Source organism: Pteronotus mesoamericanus, unplaced genomic scaffold (genome assembly GCF_021234165.1).
Source record: "Pteronotus mesoamericanus isolate MK-2021 breed Mesoamerican mustached bat unplaced genomic scaffold, CSHL_Meso_final scaffold_507, whole genome shotgun sequence".
In the NCBI taxonomy this organism is placed as follows: Eukaryota; Metazoa; Chordata; class Mammalia; order Chiroptera; family Mormoopidae; genus Pteronotus; species Pteronotus mesoamericanus.
In genome coordinates, this window is record NW_026555319.1 from 15,674,594 (window position 1) to 15,693,358 (window position 18,765).

Below are 18,765 nucleotides of genomic sequence, written 5' to 3' on the forward strand. Positions count from 1 at the left end.
ATTAAATAAGGTGCCTTTAAACAGAAATACAAATAAAACAAGGTTATGTATTAACCAGTAAACAAAAGTGTTGGGACCAGAAGCTCAAAGAAACCAAACTCTTTATTTCTTGTAGGAGCAATGGTTTAGTACTTGCTAATTCAGTGTTTGTGGTAACTTTACAGACATAACCACAAATAACAGTAACTGATTGTGTATGTGTACGTCTACAGGTATAGAGGTATGAGCACACCTGCTGGTGCACTGCTAAACTCTCTGGAAGTATCCTCAAGAAACCGATAAATAACATTAGCGATCTCTGGGAGAACTGGTGGCCAGGAAAGTGGTGGGAAAAAGAATTTTTGCTATATAAATTCTTCTCTATCTTTTAAATGTTGAACCAAGTCAATGTATTATCTATCCAAAGAGAAATATAAAAACAAAGGCAGAAAGTTTTGCCTGCTTTCAGTGCACACCATCACAGACCATCCTCATGCCCCCCCTCCCCCTTTAGGGACTGCAGTGTGGGAGGAAAAGGGGCCACACCTGTCACCCACACATCGCTTGCCTGTCCACACCATCAATGGAGGGGCGGGGCCCTGAGGCCTGCTAGCTGAGGGCAGAGGATTTTAGAGCAGGACGGGCCGCAGTGGTGCCAAGCTGCCAGTCATGGCCCACACCCTGGCTCGACGGCTCACCTGGGTGCTCTCGTCATGGAAGCCCTCGAGGAAGCTCTCCAGCAGCTCATCCGCATTGTCGATCCGCTCAGCATACTCGCCCACAATCCAGATCATGGCAGCCCGGGCCTCGGGTTCATCCAAGGAGTCCAGGTTCTCACATAATGTGGCGATCACGCTCTCGTATCTGGAGACCAGCACAGCCAGCAAGTGAGCACTGAAGGGGCCTGGGCAACTCAGGGGAGTCCCAGCAGGGGCCATCAGAGACAAGCAGATGTCTCTCAAGACCCCACAGGGACGTGAGTAAAGGGATTTGAGTTTTATCTGTTACATTTTAGTTTTTATTTTGGTCTGGGGAGAAGAGGAGGGACAGCTCAGGAGAAATAAGAAAAAATCAAGGGTTTCTTTTGAGAATGCTGTTTGTGGCAGAGAAGTAAGGACGACAGGAGAGGTTCCTCCTTGCTCTTCCCTCCCACCAGCCTTGTCCCCAGCAGAGTCACATCAGTCTCACTGGGAGGGATGGGCACGTACTTGTTGGGGTACTTGCGGAAGATGTCCTTAATGACCACGATGGCCTCCTGGACCACGTAGTTCACCTTGGTCTGGATGAGGTCGAGCAGCGTGCTCACACAGCGCTCCGCAGATTGCTGTGTGAGAAGAGGGCAGTGTGGGCGAGGCCCCTGTGCCCATTTCCAACTGAACTTCTAGTAACTGGGCCTTGGCCAAAGGCTCAGTCATGCCTTGCCCACCTTCCTTGTTACAGTGGAAGAACACTGACCCCAGACAACGGGTAAAAGAATGAGTACAAAATGATGGCCTCAGGACAGCAGGACATAGGGAGGCAGAATTAGACTGAGGAGAAGGCCAGTAGAGCTTCTGAGAACGGGGAGAGTCCGTGGAGCTTCTCCAGGCCAAGCCCTGAGGGCAGTGACCATGCTCCAGCCTGATCTCACCTCACTTCTACTTGTTTCTCAAAGGTCTCCTATGACCAAAAATGCTTAGGAAAACCTGCTTGGACTCACCCCGCCGCCCTCGTGGGAGGGATTTCTCAGGATGCCATCACAGGCGCCAAGGGGAGAATGCCGTAACGGGTTGGGGTGACCAGCTGTCCCAGGATCCCCTAGCCTCCAGTGGACTCATTTAAGGAGAATCAGCTCAGTGGTTAAGGAGCATCTCCATAGGCAGAGAATGGGACAGAGAAATGTCAAGACATGCAGGTCTGTATAGTACTCAGGAGCTTAAAGAAAGGGACACATGGACAGCTGAATTGTGACACTTGCCAAAACCTTTGATAGGCACAGCTCCTGACCCAAAGCTCCATGAACTGAAAGCTACGTCTACCATGGCCACCACCAGCTGGGGTTGGCCTCATTCTCTTAGCTAGTGCTGCCGGAGAATCCACGATTATCGTGGGTTCATTTCATCTGCAACTCAAAAGCCTGAAGGAGATTATAGAGTGAGAATGAGCCCAACCAAATCTGCACAGTGGGTGCCTTGGGGACTCCAGCAATGACCCTCAGGCCTTCCTGGAACACGAGAAGCTGGCAGATTCTGCTAGAATCAGACTGGTTTTCTGGTTTCAGCTGCCTTCCCTTCGCCCTGCCCCTCCCCCAGCTGAGGACAGAGTCTCAGCGTCTTACCTCCACTTTGATAGCACAGCGGCCAATAGCTCGCACAGCCTTCCGTACAAAGTCTACATCCACCTCTGTCGCGTACTCTTTAAGTTCTGCCAAGACCTGTGGTCCAAAAAGAGATGGGGTTGGAGGGGATCTGGTGGGGCAGTAACCTGGAAAACCCCTGGGCACAGGCCCCTAGAAGGATGAGGTTCTGCTTCTTGCTAGAGGTAAAAGGCCCAAAGAAGGGAGAAAACAGTAAGGTGCCCCAAGAGAAAAGGAGGGCAGGACTAATTGGTAGGGCTGAACAGCCCTTGTTTAGGGTGATCTAGCTAACATATCCACCTAACTACCACTTTTCAATGGACGGGTGTGTAGTAACAGAAAACAAACCCTTCACCGCTTCACACTTGCTGCACGCTTGCTTACAGAGCCCCCGTCCTGTGCTAATAAGCGCTCTACCTGGATGAACTGTTAACAGTGAGACCGGGCAGCCTGTCCAGGGGTCACAGCTCACCAGTGGTGTTGCTGTCCCACACCAAAGCCCATGTCCCCATCGCCACCCTCTGCTGACCTGGGCGATGTTGGCCTGGGAGGCCAGGCGGATCATGATGTCCAGCTTCTCTAGCTTCACATAGATAGGGTCATTGTACTTCACGAAGAAGACTTTCATCTCGTGCTTCAGGATCTCAGGCCTGGTGGTGGGGCAGGGGTGCCCGAAGAATAAAAAGCAAGTCATAAGCCCTGCGAGAAAACCTCTTCCGCATTTGCTGTGACATTTCTGGGGTATGAGGTGGAGCCTGACATCCACAAAGGCAGTCGCCACCATGGCTGCACACTCCTGGGCAGAGGGTCCACTGACTGGCTTGAGCCAAGTTCTGACTGGCCATCGACTGTCGAACCACATCCCAGGGACGGAAGAGGGAATATAAGCAAGAGACCACTCATATTTGAGAGGAAGCAGGCACCTGGCCATGGGCCTGGGGATCAGGCCTGGTTCCAATCCCAGCTTGTGACTCAGGCCCCCAATTCCTCACCCAGGAAACGGGGATGACACTGTGCCCAAAGTGCAACCATTGCAGGCCTGAGTCTCCAGGTTTAGAAAGACCTGGAGTTTGGGAACTCGGCTTTTGGGAATGCTCTTACCATTCCCTGATTGATAAAGGTGATTAACTGTTTGTATAAACAATATGGTCTACGCTGAACACCCACTTTCCTTCTGCGAGTCGAATTTTAGGAGGTGCCAGGTAAAGGTACCAACATGAGTCTCAAATAGGCACGCCCAGGCAGAAACATTACACCCATGTTTCTGCATTTTGTTGCTGAGGGAGGAGTGTGCCCTATGTGACCCCACCCCCGTGGAAGGGAGGATTCCTCCAGATTTCATCCTTGTCTTTCTCCCTTTCTCCCTTAGGACCCAGCTATGTATCCGCGCCACGCTGATAACAAATCTTAGACGTATGGACAACTATATGCTGACTCCCATGAGTCCTAAGCGAATCTCTGAATGTGGGGTGGCCCTGGGACCCTGACACAGACCCCTCCATAACAGGGCTGTTGGGAAGCATCTAGCCCGATCAATACTCGCCTCAGAGAAGGCACTGGCTACACAGGAGCGATCACCAGTGTCACTGCTCCTCTGGCACCATCCACACTTCCCTTAGACGAGGGAAGCTGAGTGGAGAGGTTTGCACCAGGTTACAATAAGGATGGGAGCAAGATGAGAGTCACCACCCCTGGCTCCTACTCCTATGCCCTTTCCAGAGCAGAAAGGAGAAAGGCAAAGGAATGAGGACAGACAGTAAAGGAGGGAGAAGAGACAGCAGAGAAGAAAGGAGGGACCCTGGGTACTCCATGCTGCTGTGCAAGCCACAGAAAGGTCCTGGAAAAGCAAAGAGTTGGGCTGTGCGGGAGGCAGGACTGTGAGCTGGGGGGCAGCAGGAAGAAGTGATATCTGCAGTCAGCACTTCGCAAGGCTGCCCAACCACACGTCAGGACTGAGCCAGGTGGTGCTTTGGAAACACAGTCAACTTCTTAAGAGATTTGCCATGTTAAATATAGCCCGGCAAGCCCTTCATGCTGATCAGGATCCACTGGTCACTACACCTTACTAATCCCACTCTGCAGCTGCGACTCCCTGTCTCATCCCTTTGTCTAGGCACTCAGAGAGCTTTCCCATATTTAATTCCCAAACCTGCACAAATATCCCAATTCCATTCATATCTCTGGGCCCCCAAGAGTGTCCTAAGAACCAGACTGATGCTACAATGACAAGGAGCTTATGCTGTCTTCCAAGAGAGAGTATCTACAAGGCCCCTGTTCTCCACATAGCCCTACCCCCACCAAAAGGGCTGCTGCAGCACACAGCTGAGGAAGCTGTTTGACCAAAAAGGCTGGTAGAACTCCAAAGCTCAGCTCTGCTTTGCCGAGCTGCTGGGCTCCCTCCCTGGGTCATTCCAGAGAGGCCCTCCTGCTTTGGGCCCCTTGAACTGGCATTCCTATTTGCTTTTCATCCCTACCCGCTGCGGGCATCAGGTACCTTCCCTTAGCAGCAGTGGCTTCCTGCCGCAATTGTTTCCATGGGGAGGACGAAACAGGCTGCACAGCATTCTGAGCAACTTTGACATACGCCTCCTCCAGCCCCGAGGCTGATGCGAAGTCCATAGCACCTCACCACCTAGAGTCCTCCAACCTCAGGGAATCTGACTACAGCAACAGACTCTGTCCCCAGGAAAAATGCATGTACACACATAAAATCTTACACCCCCTTTCCGGAGGGCTCTGCGGACTGTAGGGCCATCCATTGCCTGTGGTTAAGAAGAACCACGTTAGCCTTTACCTGGCCTGCCCCCTGGTTAAGCTAAGCCAGGGTTTCTCAACCTCAGCACTACTGACATTATGGATGAAACAGTTCTCTGTTCTGTGCATTGCAGGATGTTAAGCAGCGTCCCTGGCCTTTCTACCCACTAGACACCAGCTGTGACAACCAAAGATGTCTCCAGATGCTGTCAAATGTCCCCTGGAGGACAAAGTCATCCCTGGCTGAGGACCTCTGTAAGCTATTGAGACTTCCTTCATGGGACATGTCAGTTCCCCTTCAGAGCCTTGTTCCCAGCAGCAGAATCCACAGGAGTACACAGTGCACGTGCGCGGCAGTCCTGGTACCTTTTCTGCACGATGAGGTTGATGTTGCGCAGGGCCACATACTGCAGCTCAGGCTCAGCTGACAGTAGTGTGACCAGGGGTGGCGCCAGCTTCTTGAGCAGCGTGCCATAGTAGTCCAGGTCCTTGGATAGCATCTCCATAAACTTCATCAGCACCTTCACAGCGGACAGCACCACAGCAGAGTTGGCATGGGAGAGCCTGGGGGTGACCCGCTCACAGATGCTGAGGTCCGTTCCAAGGGGATAAAGAGGAGAGACAGACAAGGGAAAACACCCTGCTTTCAGTTATCAGGATAGCATGCTTCTTGTAGTGGAAGATATAGATCCTCGTTTTGCTGCTTGTAAACTGACCCCAAGTATTTGAAAAACATTCTAAGCCTCAGTTTCCTCACCTAGAAAATGGAGATGACGCCAACTTCACAAAGTCACTGGGGCTTAAATGAGACAATGCGTGTAAAGCACAAGCATAGTGTCTGGCATGTAGCAAATACTTGATAAATGTCAACTCCTTCCCTTCCCCTGATGTGAAGGCATTCAAAAGAGGCAGAATATCATGTTGGTTAGGACTAAGGGTCAGGGGAACTTGAGCTTGGTGACCTGCATGATGCCTTCCATCTCTCTAAGTGGAGTTTCCTTACCTGTAAAATGGGGACAGTGATGGGACCGCCTTCACAGAGGCGCTTTAAGGATTACGAAATGCAGGGGAAGCACCAGCAGAGCCCCGGATACCCAGGAAGAATTCAATGAATGGTGGCTCTGATGCTATCCACCTCCTTCACTCAGCCCAAGGTGACCAGGGTCTCTGTCAGTCCCAGGTCAGGTCCTGGCTCCTGCCCTTGCCCACAATGATCAGTGAGCTGACTGCTTGAAGGAGCACCACTGACAGCCTGGCCCTGGCCTCCCTTGAGTTGTGTCTGAGGATGGTTTGTGGGACAAGGCCCTGGGAAGGAGGCCAATAGAGGCCTGAGGCCCAGCTCACGGTTAGAGACCCCCTGGGGACCAGCCTCTGCGGGGCTGGCAAGCAAGGGGCAGCCTGCTCACCTCTGGGCCTCCCGGTCATCCTTGGGCGTGTAGTTGGCCAGGCAGTCCAGGATAAAGATCTGGCCCCATTCAGTGCATTCATTCAGGGCTGTCAGGAGCTTGTTAATGGACTGAGGGTTCAGGTCGAGGAGGTTGCTGCTGGGGTGAGACTCGGCGATCTCTGAGAGGGCAGCTACTGCATTTGCCACCACCTGGTTGAGAGGGTGAAAGAGGCAGAGGCTGGGGGCATTGCTCACAGGCCAGGGGGCAGTGGGGCTAATGATGCTGGCCGGTCAGAGGTTGAATATCCTGAGAAAAATGACCTGATGGGCAGGGTCTGGAGCACAAAGTCCCACTTTAAGCATTCACTCTACTGAGTCCTCAGTGAACTGGAACTAAAATAAATGCACTTGCCATTATAGAAAAAAGACAAGGGGAAACAAAGGAAAGATCCAGCTGCAGGTGCCTGGCCACAGAAAGCATTACCAGCTACCTCACACACAGCCCCCATCTACCTGCTACAACAGCTCACTTCCGGGGATGACAGCAGTGCTTCTCAGAGCCAGGAGATCCCTGCAGAGCCCTGCGGGGGCTGCCGGGAACACTTGGGGGCCAGAGTACAGAGAGGCTTGCTGGGTGAGCTCTGGGCTCCCAATCCATTTTCACCAGGGCAGCTGTTTTGACATGTGTTCCGCATGGTTTTCAACTTTTCCCTATGACAAACAGTGTTCCGATGGTCCTCCCTGTACTGGCCACTCGGTGCCTGGGTGTACTCTGTTTCTGCAGGACACAGAGTGGGCCGGGTGGGCTGAGGGTTTTGCACATTTCATATCAAACAGGGCTTGCCAAACGGCCCTCCAAACTGCTGGCACCGCTGTTTGAGGAGACAAATTCTGCTCCCAGCTACACCCTGGTGCCTGTCATCCAGGCTATGCTACATCCAGGGTGACCTCTAGGTGCGTAAAGCATTCAGAGCTCAGAGATAATCTTGGTGAGAAGACAGTGACAATGACAGTGATCGGAAGGAGGGCACTAGATCAGAAGGTACGGCCACTGTGTGCCAGGCTGTACCAAACACATTACCTTTATAGCTTAAGCCTCACAGCACTCCGGCCAACTATGCTGAATTAGATCAATCTTACTGATGAAGAAGAGGGATCTGGAAGGTAGGGCAGTTTGCGAAAGTCACACGGCTTGTTACAGAGGGCATGAAGAAGGGAATCCAGGTCTAGCTGTCTCCAAAGGTGGTGCCTAAACCACTGCAGGCACAAAAACAATGACCCCACCCAGCAAGGCTCTGACTTACAGGAACTAGGGGATGGATGTCTGGTGGATGGTCAATCTAAGGTCTTCCCTAGAAACCCAGGAAGTGGTGGAGGTGGCACAGTGGGTGGCAGCAGCTTACCATGGGGTTAGAGTCGGAGATGAGGTCTTTAAGTGTGTCCAGGAAGCCCTGGTCCTCTACGAGCTGGGCATTGATGTCATGAAGCTTGGCCACACACACAGCCGCTGTCTTGCGAACGTATGGGTCCTCATCCTTCAGGCACTTCCTGAGTGGCTCGCAGAGGTACTCTGTGATCTTGTCAACACGGATGCAGCCCATGGTCCTCACAGCCAGGGCCCGGATCAGGGGGTTGGGGTCCTCACAGTCCTGAGGGGAACCGGCCATTGGCCGGAGGCAGGGGTGTGCTGAGCAACATCAGACAGCTGCTATGGGATCTCCCACCAACTGTGGCCTACAGCATCAAAAGTGCCATGTATGGGCACCTAGCATATGCCAGATACTGTGCTGGGCCTTTGTGCTGTGTTGCTCTGATCATCACAGCAGACACACAACACTCTTCCTGTTTTACAGGTGAGGGAGCTGAGGCTCTCAGGACGGTTGGGAGCTCACCCAGTCACATAGTGGAGCTATGATTCCTACCCACATCCATCCAGCACCACAACCTTCGATCTTTCCACTCGGACACAGAACCCTTCATTTGCCCACATCTGGGCATCGATGTGGGTAGGGGAGCCAAGGTTCTAAAGGTGCACAGAGCTGACAATCCAAGTGTCTGCTTGCTCCTCAATCTGGAGGACAGACTATGCAGAAAGGAGTAAAGTCTAGAAGGGAAACACAGAAGCTCTCCAGACACTTGCTGAATCCTGCCCTGGTAAAGGACACAGGCAATGGCTCACCCCAGTGGCACTCGGGGATCCACAGGCCTCGTGCAACTTCATGTGGAATATGTTAGCACGGTCTGCACCATCTGATTTTCTGGAGAGTGGGAGCCCTCTGCTGGAAGATGAAGCCCTCGGGCTGGGAGTCAGAGAGTCTGAAAAGGAGCCTGAGTATTTCTACCCAGGGCCTAGTGCCTCACCCCAGGAAATCAAGGGGAGATGGAGCCGTGAGCACCCAAACCTCTCCCTCTCACCAAGGTCTCACTCACCTTCACAAAGGTGTTGACAGCCATGATGGCCATGTCAGGCTGACTCTTGGCATAGTTCATCAAGTACAGGTACACCAGCTTCTTCAGCTCTAGGTTGTCCGTCTGCATACAGTTTACCACATCGGGGAAGAGGGCACTAGAAGGTCAAAATGGCGTCAGTGTGGGGAAGGCCAAGAAAGGAAGAGGAAGATTTTTCAAGCAGCTAATAGTGGAGGGGAGGAAACAGTGAATAGGAGTGAAGGAGAAAGATTAACAGGACCTCCTAGCAAAAGGGAGAAACAACATTAACTATGTCCTGTTACCCTGAACACCTATTGGTAGAAACAGAATTCCAAAGAGAGATTTTAAAAGCAAAAAAAGTCCTCTGTTCTTTTCCCAGAGTTTAAACATAACCACTGGCACCCATCAGACCTGGCTAAAACCCAGCGCTGCCTCTTGCTGGCTGCCTGAGGTTGGGAAAATTCCTTTACCCCGCCCCAACCTCGAGTCTCAGTCTCCTCATTTGCAACAAAGGTTCAACACAACTCCATTTCACAGGGCCCTTGTGATAATTAAAGACAACATACGTAAGGTATCTTGTCCTTGACATCTGGCAGGTGCTAAATAAATGAAAATGATTGTTTTTCCTTCCCCTGGTACTTAACGTGGCCCATTATATTAGGCTACTGGTTGTAGGGAAGCAGAGATGGAACGTGCTGTTTTTACCACAAGGGGCCAGCTCAGGTGCCCAAAAAACCCAGCTCAGGCCCTGACTGGTGTGGCTCATTGGATTGGGTGTGGTCCTGCAAACCAAAAGGTCGCCAGTCCGATTCTCGTTCAGGGCACGTGTCTGGGTTGTGGCCCATGTCCCTGGTTGAAGGCATGTGAGAGGCAGCCAATCAATGTTTCTCTTGTACATTGATTCTCTCCCTCCCTTTCCCTCTAAGAATAAAATCTTTTAAAAAATAAATAAAATCTTAAAAAAAATAAAATTAAAACCAGCTCAGCATGTACAGAGCATGTGCTATATGCAAGGCTTGGCACTAAGAGCTTTACCCGTATACTTGCTGTCATTTAACAGCCCCAAGAAGCCAGGGGATTGTCCCCATTTTATAGAAGACAATATGAGGCTCACAAATGTCAAATAACCTGCCTGGGCACTCCAAAGCCCGTGTTTAGGACTGCTGTTATTCTGGGTGAATCCTCCGCAACATGGTACCCACAGTCCCAGAGTCACAGGCCCCTTGAGATGTGAAATATGGTTAGAGATCAATTTTCTTTCTCTGGAATTATCACCTCCTTTCTCAAGTCCTGTGATTTCATGGATAAGGACATGGTATAACACAGACACTTAAGAGGTCAGAGTTAATTTCCAGTGCCGCAATAGGCAGGAGACCAGTCGGTACTGAAATGGACCAACTGTCTTGGAAGACGATTAATCACCTTGGAAGTAACACACCAGAAAGAAAGGGGAGAGGGGAAGGCGGGAAACAGCTGATGAGCCTACTTGCTCTCTTGAGCTGTCACATCGGCACAAGATCATTTGAGATGTAGGACAAAGAGGACACCTTCCTCTGTGTGGAGGTGACAGTGGTGTTCTAGGTGAAGGAGAGTGGTTTTGCCCTGGAAGGAATGTGATTTGGAAGGAGGCCTGGTTTTCCAGCAGGTGCCAGATCTCTTTGCCACCCTGTCTTCAGTTCAGCAGGTCCCTCAGGAGAACTGTTTCTCCTGGGGTGCTGTCAGGAAATGCCTGCAGAGGGTGGCAGTGGGGTGGGGCGGTCTGTGGAGAAGTCTGGAGCAGTGTGATCCTGCTGTGGGCCCCGAATGGGGCAGCTGCTCCACGTGCGCACTCAGGCCTATGAAGAACAGGGCTGGATACCACGCGGGCAGAGAGGAGAGGGGATGGGCGAAAGACACCTGGATATGGATTTCAGAGGGGCCAGGCCTGAGTCCCAGTTCTGCCATGAACCATGCGATCGTTGGGCAGTCACTGTATTCCTTCTTTATCTGGCTTCTTTGGCAGTAAAAATATCATTACCTAGAATATAGGAATTATAGGGAACTGCTGGGCAAACGTCTGAAAGTTTTCTGCAGACTCTCAAACACTGTGCAAGTGTTAAGTTGTTATAAAATCCAGTCCTTGCCCTTGGAGACCTCACAATGTGGCGGGCAGGTAAACACAAGTACACATAAGAGGAGAATAGTCTAGAATTAGTGATGGTGACAGGAACATAGAGAAAATGCTATGTGTTCAGGGCATTGGGTGGGGTTGATGAGAAAGGCAGCAGGGAATCCCTGAATGGATTTTAAAAGATGGAAAGATAGGCTGGATACACGGAAAGGGGAAAGGGACATTCCAGAAAGGAGCAAAGCATGAACAAAGGTGTGGCAGCAGTTTTACATGCTCTGTTCAGGCAATCAGGTGCAAACCAGAGGCTGCAAACAGGCACCAAATTTAACAAATTCAATCTGCAAGTGTGTTTCCTGTGAGCAGTTTTCACTTCTTTGTTTACTATCACCTGGCAATCCAAAGCAGGGAAATTTAGAATGAAAAATCCAACTTTGCATTCTTTTGGAAAACCAGGAGGCCAGGCCACACTGGGTTTCTTCTCCTGCCCAGCTGGGGTTTTCTGTCTGGGCTCGTGCGACATCCACCTCATCACTTGTTGTCTTTTCGAACTCGTCCACTTCACTCACTCCATTCCTGCCTGGCCCCACCAACATTTGAGCTCACGACCCCTTTAAAAATAAAGCCCTATGTTTGGAAAGGAGGTCTGTGAAGGGAGCTAGATGAGGGAAGACATAGGTCCCTAAGGATGCCCTAAAGAAGAGATGTGAATTGGACTTCTGCCACTCGGCCTATTCCCACACACCTGACATCTTTGCCCACTGTCATTGATGCAATCACTTTCTTCACTGCCTCCTTCTTCTTCTCCTTCTTGTCACTGTTGAGTTCTGCCTTCAGCTCGAAGATCTCCCCTGAAAAAGAAGGCCGGCATGAGCGATCCATTCCCACCTGCCCAGGAGAGGGTGATTCCCAGTGCCCAACTTCCAAAAGAGTGGGAGGGAGGCAGCTAAGACACTCCATGCTGCCAGCTGTAGGCGCCTGGCCTTGAGTGGGGCAGGCAGAAGAGAGAAACAAGGAATTATCAAGATGGAAGCTTGGAGGTCACATTGGATTAAAGAGAGACAAACCATGAAAGTGACAAAGGGTTCTGAGGGAGACAAATAGCATAAAGGCACGATTTGCACAGCCAGATGGTTAAAAACATACAGAGTGAAGCAAAGTCCTCCTCAGCCACCTTTACCCAAAACCCTCAAGGTAGTACATAATGAAGTCTGGGGACTTAAGGTTTGTGGGGAGAGGGTGGGATTCCCACACTTAGCCTTTCCTGTTCTCCTAGAACCTCCAGTTAAACAGCTCACTCAGGGTTTCACTTCCTGAGCCACAAGTGGTTGCTCAGCTCTGAAAATGGGAATTCAGTTGCCCCACAGGGCTCTATCTAACACGCAATAAACTGTTCTGAAGAACTTGATGATCTGGAAAAAGCAAATGAGGAAGGAGGAGTGCTTGGGGCTCCGCCATGGAGAGGTGGTCCGGACCTCAATAACCCTAGGAAAAGATAAAAAGGGCAGACTTTGGAGTGACAGGCCTCTGGCTCTTACAACAGAAGCCACCACCATTTCCTGAGCTCTTCTCTAAGCCAAGTCCCACACTAGCTTCTTCCCACACTTTTTCTCATTTCATCCTTACAACTCTGCATTCCCCCCATTTTATAAATGGGCAAATGGAGGCGGTAAGATGTTCGGTAACTTGCCCAAGGACACATAGCTAGTAAGAGGCAGGGCCAAGATTCAACCCAGCTCTGCTAGCTCCAAAGCTCCTATGTGAAGACTGACCCAGGACACGTGCTTTGCTTCGCAGGGCCTCTTTTCCTGTCTGTCCTCTCTACCTTGACAGGGGCACTGAACTCTCCCATTTAACACTCGGATGTGAACCGCTCGTTTCAGTGCCTGGCACTCACTGGCCTGCATTAAGGGTGGCCACTACTATTATTATTAATTTGCTGCATGACCCTCTGCCTTGGCTATCTCTTTAGAAGAAATAAGACTTCCTTCTCAAGTTATTTGGGATGGGAGTGAAGCAGACTATCATGTGGGACAAAAGCGCTAAGGAAGCTCTAGACAGATTTATAGTGAGAAAAAGAAAACTTGGCAGGTTTTTATCATGACTGAACAATGTGGTGTTCATTAAAGGACTTGCAAACAAGGTTAATTAAGAACAAACACACAGCACAGACAAGGGCAAGGCCAACATGAGGGTATTGCTCAAGAGAGCCAGGAAGAATCTGCAGTCCTTGCAGTTCAAATTCATGGCCCTGTAGGGCTGAAGGAACCCATACCCTTCTTCTCCTCCAAGAGAGTGTGGGGGTCCTATCTCCAAGCTGTGGAATCCAACAGACCATGATGACTTTGACCCTGGGCCCTGCTGCAGGGCTGTCCCTGTGTTGCTTGAAACCTTTGGCCAGTTTCGGTACAACTGGCCATCAATTGATGGGTCTAGGCCTGAGTCAACTTTGCCCTACGAAGGCTGATGAGGTGACCTTGAGATCTGCCTGCATCCGAATGCCTCTTTCCTCAGTCAGCAAACCTGCCTCCTCAGCCACATACGAGGCACCTGATTCTCTCCACCCCTCTGCCACCCCGCTAGCTCAGGCACCCTCACCCATCACCTCCGTCTCTTGCTGGTCTCCTGCCTCCTCCCCGCTTCACTCCCTTCAATCCTTTATTGAGTCTGCCTCGGACCTTCCTGTGCTTAAAACCATCACTGATGTCAAATTTAGATCCAGGTATCTCTCTATAGACATTGTCCTCAAAAGAAAACCCACAAAAATCCCCACCCCTGACAACCCAACACATTCAGCACTAAGTTCGCCCCTTCTGGCCTGGCTCACCAGGCCCTGCATCACGGAACCCTGCACCTTTCCAACCTTCCTTCACACTCTTCAGTAACTTGTGCCCAGCTGCTTTCTTTCCCCGCACGCGCCATAGGCAGAGCACTTGATCAGCTCCGCTCCCCTTCCCCACACCCTCTTTATCTAGCTAGGTCCGCCCAGGGCCCTCCCGCAGCCTCCAGCACTTCCCTTATCATAGCACCCACCAGGCCTTTAGAGTCATTACTACTTAATAAACTGTCTTCTCTGCTCAACCACAAGCAAAGCCAGCTTAGAGCCTGTCTGTCTCCTCTAATGCACACAGAAGGTGTTCAATAAGAACTGGCTGAACCAATAAATGAAATGCCCGAGGAGGGGCAGACTTCATGTCCTGGCTCAGCTCTTTTCATCTGGTCAGCGGCCGTGTGTCAGTATCGCTTGGAAGGAAGGAGGGAGGAAGGAAGTGCCAGTCAGTAGATGCTTACAGGGTCAAAGCGTATTTGTCAGCTGCTACAACAACCCCCATTTCCCGAAAAGCAGAAACTACGATATGCAACAATGTAAGTAAGACAAGCTTAGCAAATTCCAGTGCAGCAACTCAATAGACTAAGTCTGAGTTGTCAGAACTGTGGGGAAACGTTTATGATAATGTCAAATGAAAAACAGGATATAAACTGTGACTTCGACCACATAAAACATGTGCTTAAGGATAAGCACACACGTATTGTTATGAGGCTGCTGACAGCACTGTGCGCCCTCCTTCTTCTAGGAAAAAAAATTATCATATTTAACAATCTTAAGCCCTGGGAAACAAAAAAGTGCTTTTTCTCTACACTTCAAGCTGACGATTTTCCCTTCTTGAATTCTAAAAGAAGTGGTTAGTTTCTTACACCATCAACAGTTCAATACTCTGGATCCACAGGGTTAAGAGATGCTCTGGGTAATTCCCACCACTTGATTCCAGGCCCCCCACCACCTACCCCAACTCCCCATCCCGGCAGGGAGCAAGCAGAAGGGCTGGGCAGGGAAAGAGTAGGACAAGACCCCACAGTGAAACAAACTGTACCTTTCTTGGTTGTGGTGAAGTATTTTGAGTCAGTCATTTTGGTTCCTTATCTGTGGCCAGACTCTGCAAGACAGAAGAGAGGGGTGACTGTCCATCGGGCCTCATTCCATTTTCAGTGACAGGGCACAGGAGGAAGAGGAGAGAAGGACCCAGCACACATGTGGTATGGGGAGATGGCTTTTTTTTTTTTAACTGAATTTGTTGGGGTGACATTGGTTAATAAAATTACATAAGTTTCAGGTGTACAATTCTATAATGCATCACCTGTATACTGTATTGTGTGTTTACCATTGTAAGTCCCCTTCCATGATTATTTATCTCCCTTTAACCTCTTCTACCTCTCCCCACCTCCCGAAGATAGCTTCTTATCTCTTTACTGGGCAAATGAATGGTTAGTTAATGGCTGATCAGATTTTGGAGGGTAATTCTGAAGGATCTATCAAATTTTTCAATGTGCATATCTTTGACCCTATTCTAGTCCTAGGAATCTCTCCCACAGAAGTATCTGCACAGGATATAAGGGTTTTACTGCAGCACTATCCATAATAACACACTGCTGGAAACTTAAATATCCATCAGTAAGGGATTGGCTAAAGACTCTGAAGGAGCCACAGAGTAAAAAGCACCTAACAATCATGGTTTAGCAGGCCCTTTCTGGTGCTCACTCTGCTCAGCAGTGTTCTAAGTGCTCTGCACATGTTAATTCATTAAAGCCTCACCACAGCCTCACAGAAGTACTATCATTGCCTTATAGAGTCAAATGAGATTGGAACAGGCCGAGTTTAAAAAGATAAGGAGATTTATTCTCTTCCCAACTTTTCCAAGTTTCTCTAACAGTGATTTGCATTACTCACCTGTACAGAGGGCTAGAATCTGCACTGCACGCTCTATAGCATTGCCCAATGCATTGCAGGAATGGCATTTTCTCCAAGCATCTCTCAGGATATTCCCTAGTGTAAAACTTAAGAGTGCGAAGTGCTGTTCTAAGGCAATGGGACAGAGAAAGTACCCAGGCCCACTGGTTTACTCAACAAACATTTACTGGGCACTTAACCTCACTAGGTCTTCTTGGCCAAGAGAAGAACAATGAAAGAAGCTGCATGGGAAGGAGCCATGTGCCCTGGATACAGGGCAGAGGCTTCTGGGATTGTTCTAACATTTATTAAGAAGCTATCATTAACCGAGGCCCTATTAAAGCCAGGGGCTTTACACACATTCTCTAACCTACCAAAAAGGTAACTGCATTTAACCCCTTTTTCACAGATGAGAAAACCGAGGCTTGGGGATGTTAAAAAAACTTGCCCAAAGTCACATGGCTTGTAAGTGGCTGGACTAGAAGACCACACTAGGGCCCCTGAGCTCAGCACCTGTGCTCTACTGATGAAGGAATTGTGCTTCCCTGACATGAGAAGGAGGATAGAGCCCTAACAGTGGCTAAGGACTTAGTTGAAAAATACCCATGACACTTTCGAGTGCAGCCTTCCAGTCCCACCTGTAGTTTCACATGGTTAAAAACTCCACACAACTCACTTCCTTTAAAACAGACATTGGAATGCAGAAAACTCACTCATTTTGTCCCTTCTGTTGCCTCTACTGAAGAGGCTCAGATATGTAACCCATTAACATCTTCCTTCATTACTATGTGGGGGAGAGAGCGCTACTGGTCAGACGGGTGTGAAGGGTCAAGGATCGCTTCAAAGTCTCTGGAAACAAAGCCAACATAGCTCCTTTTCAGTCCAACTGTATTTTTCCAGGCTACGCTTATACTCAGGGCAGGATAGCAACAGGGCTGTCCCCCAAACGGAACACCCACAGGCTTTTGTTTCAGTAATCAGTGGAAAACAAGTATGTACTGTCTTGGGGCTGCCTTAAGTCCTGTGTGGATCCCATGAAGAGAAAGAAATGAAGGCGTGGCTGACAAAACGATATTTAGAAAAAGACAGAATTCTCTTTCCTTCTGCTTTGCAAGGCTGAAAGGGGATGACAGTACTTTTGCATGGGAGCTGTGGAAAACAGAAGAGAGCGCTGCGCCTGGTGATGCCGGTCCCACAACGGGGACTCTAACTGCCAGTCCTGGCAACAGGAGTCAGGGCTGTAGGCAGAGGCACAAAGGGAGGACTCACGTGGATCTGGTCCACAGCTCCATTCATCCTCCCCGCTCAGGCCTGGCCCAGGGCTCCACGTGTGGCCAGTGGTCAGTAGACAGTTGTTCAAAGAAATGAAAAGGGACCACTGGAAATCCCAGCGAGCCTGACTGCTCTCTGACAGCTCTGTTATGTAACTATTTGGCATTGGTTTCTTATAGGAGTTTACTTACATTAAAAACAATTTTCTTTTGAGCACACATAAAATCATTTTCTCAGAGAAACCTCATCAACCTAGAGATTCTTTCTGAAGCGCTGAGAAGGAGCAGGAAAACAAGATGATGAGATTATCTATCAGAAAATAAAGGGCTGCATGGCTTCGGAAGTCACAGACTTGAGAGCATATGGGCAGAGGTATCCAAAACAGACGTGTGCCCTATTTCTCAGGGTTAAGTTTAGTCTAAGAAGCGGGACCAGTGAAGGAAAAGGGGGCTAAAAACCACAGGCCAAAAATATCACAGAAAGTAACATACAAAGTTAAATCTAGAAGGAAATCAAAGTGAACAAAGCAAAAACTACCTTAGACGTCTAACTTCAGCACTACCCAGAAATTCTTCCTTCTCCAGCAGAGGAGGCTGTCAGGTCTTCCCCTGATCTGCAGGCACAACACAACACTCAGGGCATTAAATTCCCAGAACACAGCCTGCTGGTGCTGAATCTATGCCGCATGCTGCCACCCAGGTGGAGAAAAGGGTGAGGGGTTGGGAGGTTAAAAAAAGGAGAACTGCAGTCAGTCAAGTCAAACCACCACAGCTGCTGATACCCCTACAGTGCTGAGCTTCCGATGACACTCTTCCTTTTACAGGTGCTAAGCAACTATGTGCTGACAAACTTACACTGCCACCCGGCACGCTGGCTGCCTCTTCTCTGCAGTATCTATTTCGCAGATCCCTCTGCAGAGGGCCCACTGGGACTGCTGATGTAGAAACTGTATCCCTCTGAAGTTGTTTTATATCCAGGAAATTAAAGTAGAGGAGAATGAGGAGGTGAAGAGAAGTGAAACGCTTTTGCAAAGCCACCCCACACAGACTTAAAAACCTCATCTCACTGTGAAAGATCACATGCGCGCTGTTGATCTACTGAGGGTGACTATCTCCTTGTGTCCTTTCACTGCAGTTGCCTCTTGGATGTCAGTGCAAGAGAGAATTTTCATTCTCTCTGCAGGAATGGAAAAACACCCTACAGTTCAGTCCTGAAGGAGCTCAGACTCGCAGATGCCACGGGAAAGACCGTGATGGCACTGCTGAGCTGCCACCACAGGGCCACACCCCTACCAATGGAGGCCCAAGGGGTTAAGACCTTGTTCTGATTGAATCTGATTGGGTACTTGAGCCACAACGGAAAGCAGGCAGACCACTGAGGCAAGAAAAAGCTTAGGATTTGGATTCCATCTTTGAAACTGGCAGGGTGCATTCAAAAAACAGTAAAACTGGACAAACTTTTGGCTTGGAAATTGCTCTGGCCAGTGTAATAAATCACTTTTGCTAGGAAGACAGCATTCTGGGCTGGAATACCCCTCAACTGCTGCAGGTACAGGCCAAAGAATGGCTCAAGAGATGGCACAGTCCAGACTAAAAGAGGAGCACACCTGGAAGGACTGGTTTGGACAGGAGCCTCTACTGCGGTCCTCACCTTTCAGTCTACCTTCCCACACCCATCCTTGGAAGATGACTTTGATGCCACAATCCAGAACCAGTTCCTGTTTTTTTTTTTTTTTTTTAAATAATCTTCTGACATGCCTGCTTCCTCCTGCCACT

General features: G+C 49.7%; 1 protein-coding gene across 3 annotated transcripts in view; it reads right to left on the bottom strand.

Annotated features, from left to right (window-relative positions):
- AP1B1 (adaptor related protein complex 1 subunit beta 1) overlaps positions 1-18,765 on the bottom strand; it is a 45,523-nt gene that overhangs the window by 16,519 nt on the left and 10,239 nt on the right. For 2 of the 3 annotated variants that reach the window (XM_054594184.1, XM_054594182.1), the window contains exons 2-11: positions 14,865-14,927; positions 11,738-11,843; positions 8,886-9,021; positions 7,859-8,104; positions 6,475-6,665; positions 5,435-5,656; positions 2,844-2,964; positions 2,297-2,392; positions 1,188-1,303; positions 678-843 (exon numbers count right to left, since the gene is read on the bottom strand). In XM_054594184.1, coding sequence (XP_054450159.1) covers positions 678-843; positions 1,188-1,303; positions 2,297-2,392; positions 2,844-2,964; positions 5,435-5,656; positions 6,475-6,665; positions 7,859-8,104; positions 8,886-9,021; positions 11,738-11,843; positions 14,865-14,901 — 1,437 coding nt within the window. In that variant the 5' untranslated portion in view covers positions 14,902-14,927. Of the gene's footprint in view, positions 1-677; positions 844-1,187; positions 1,304-2,296; positions 2,393-2,843; positions 2,965-5,434; positions 5,657-6,474; positions 6,666-7,858; positions 8,105-8,885; positions 9,022-11,737; positions 11,844-14,864; positions 14,928-17,527; positions 17,616-18,765 lie in introns of those variants that run through there. The other variant, XM_054594183.1, reaches the window with a different exon arrangement.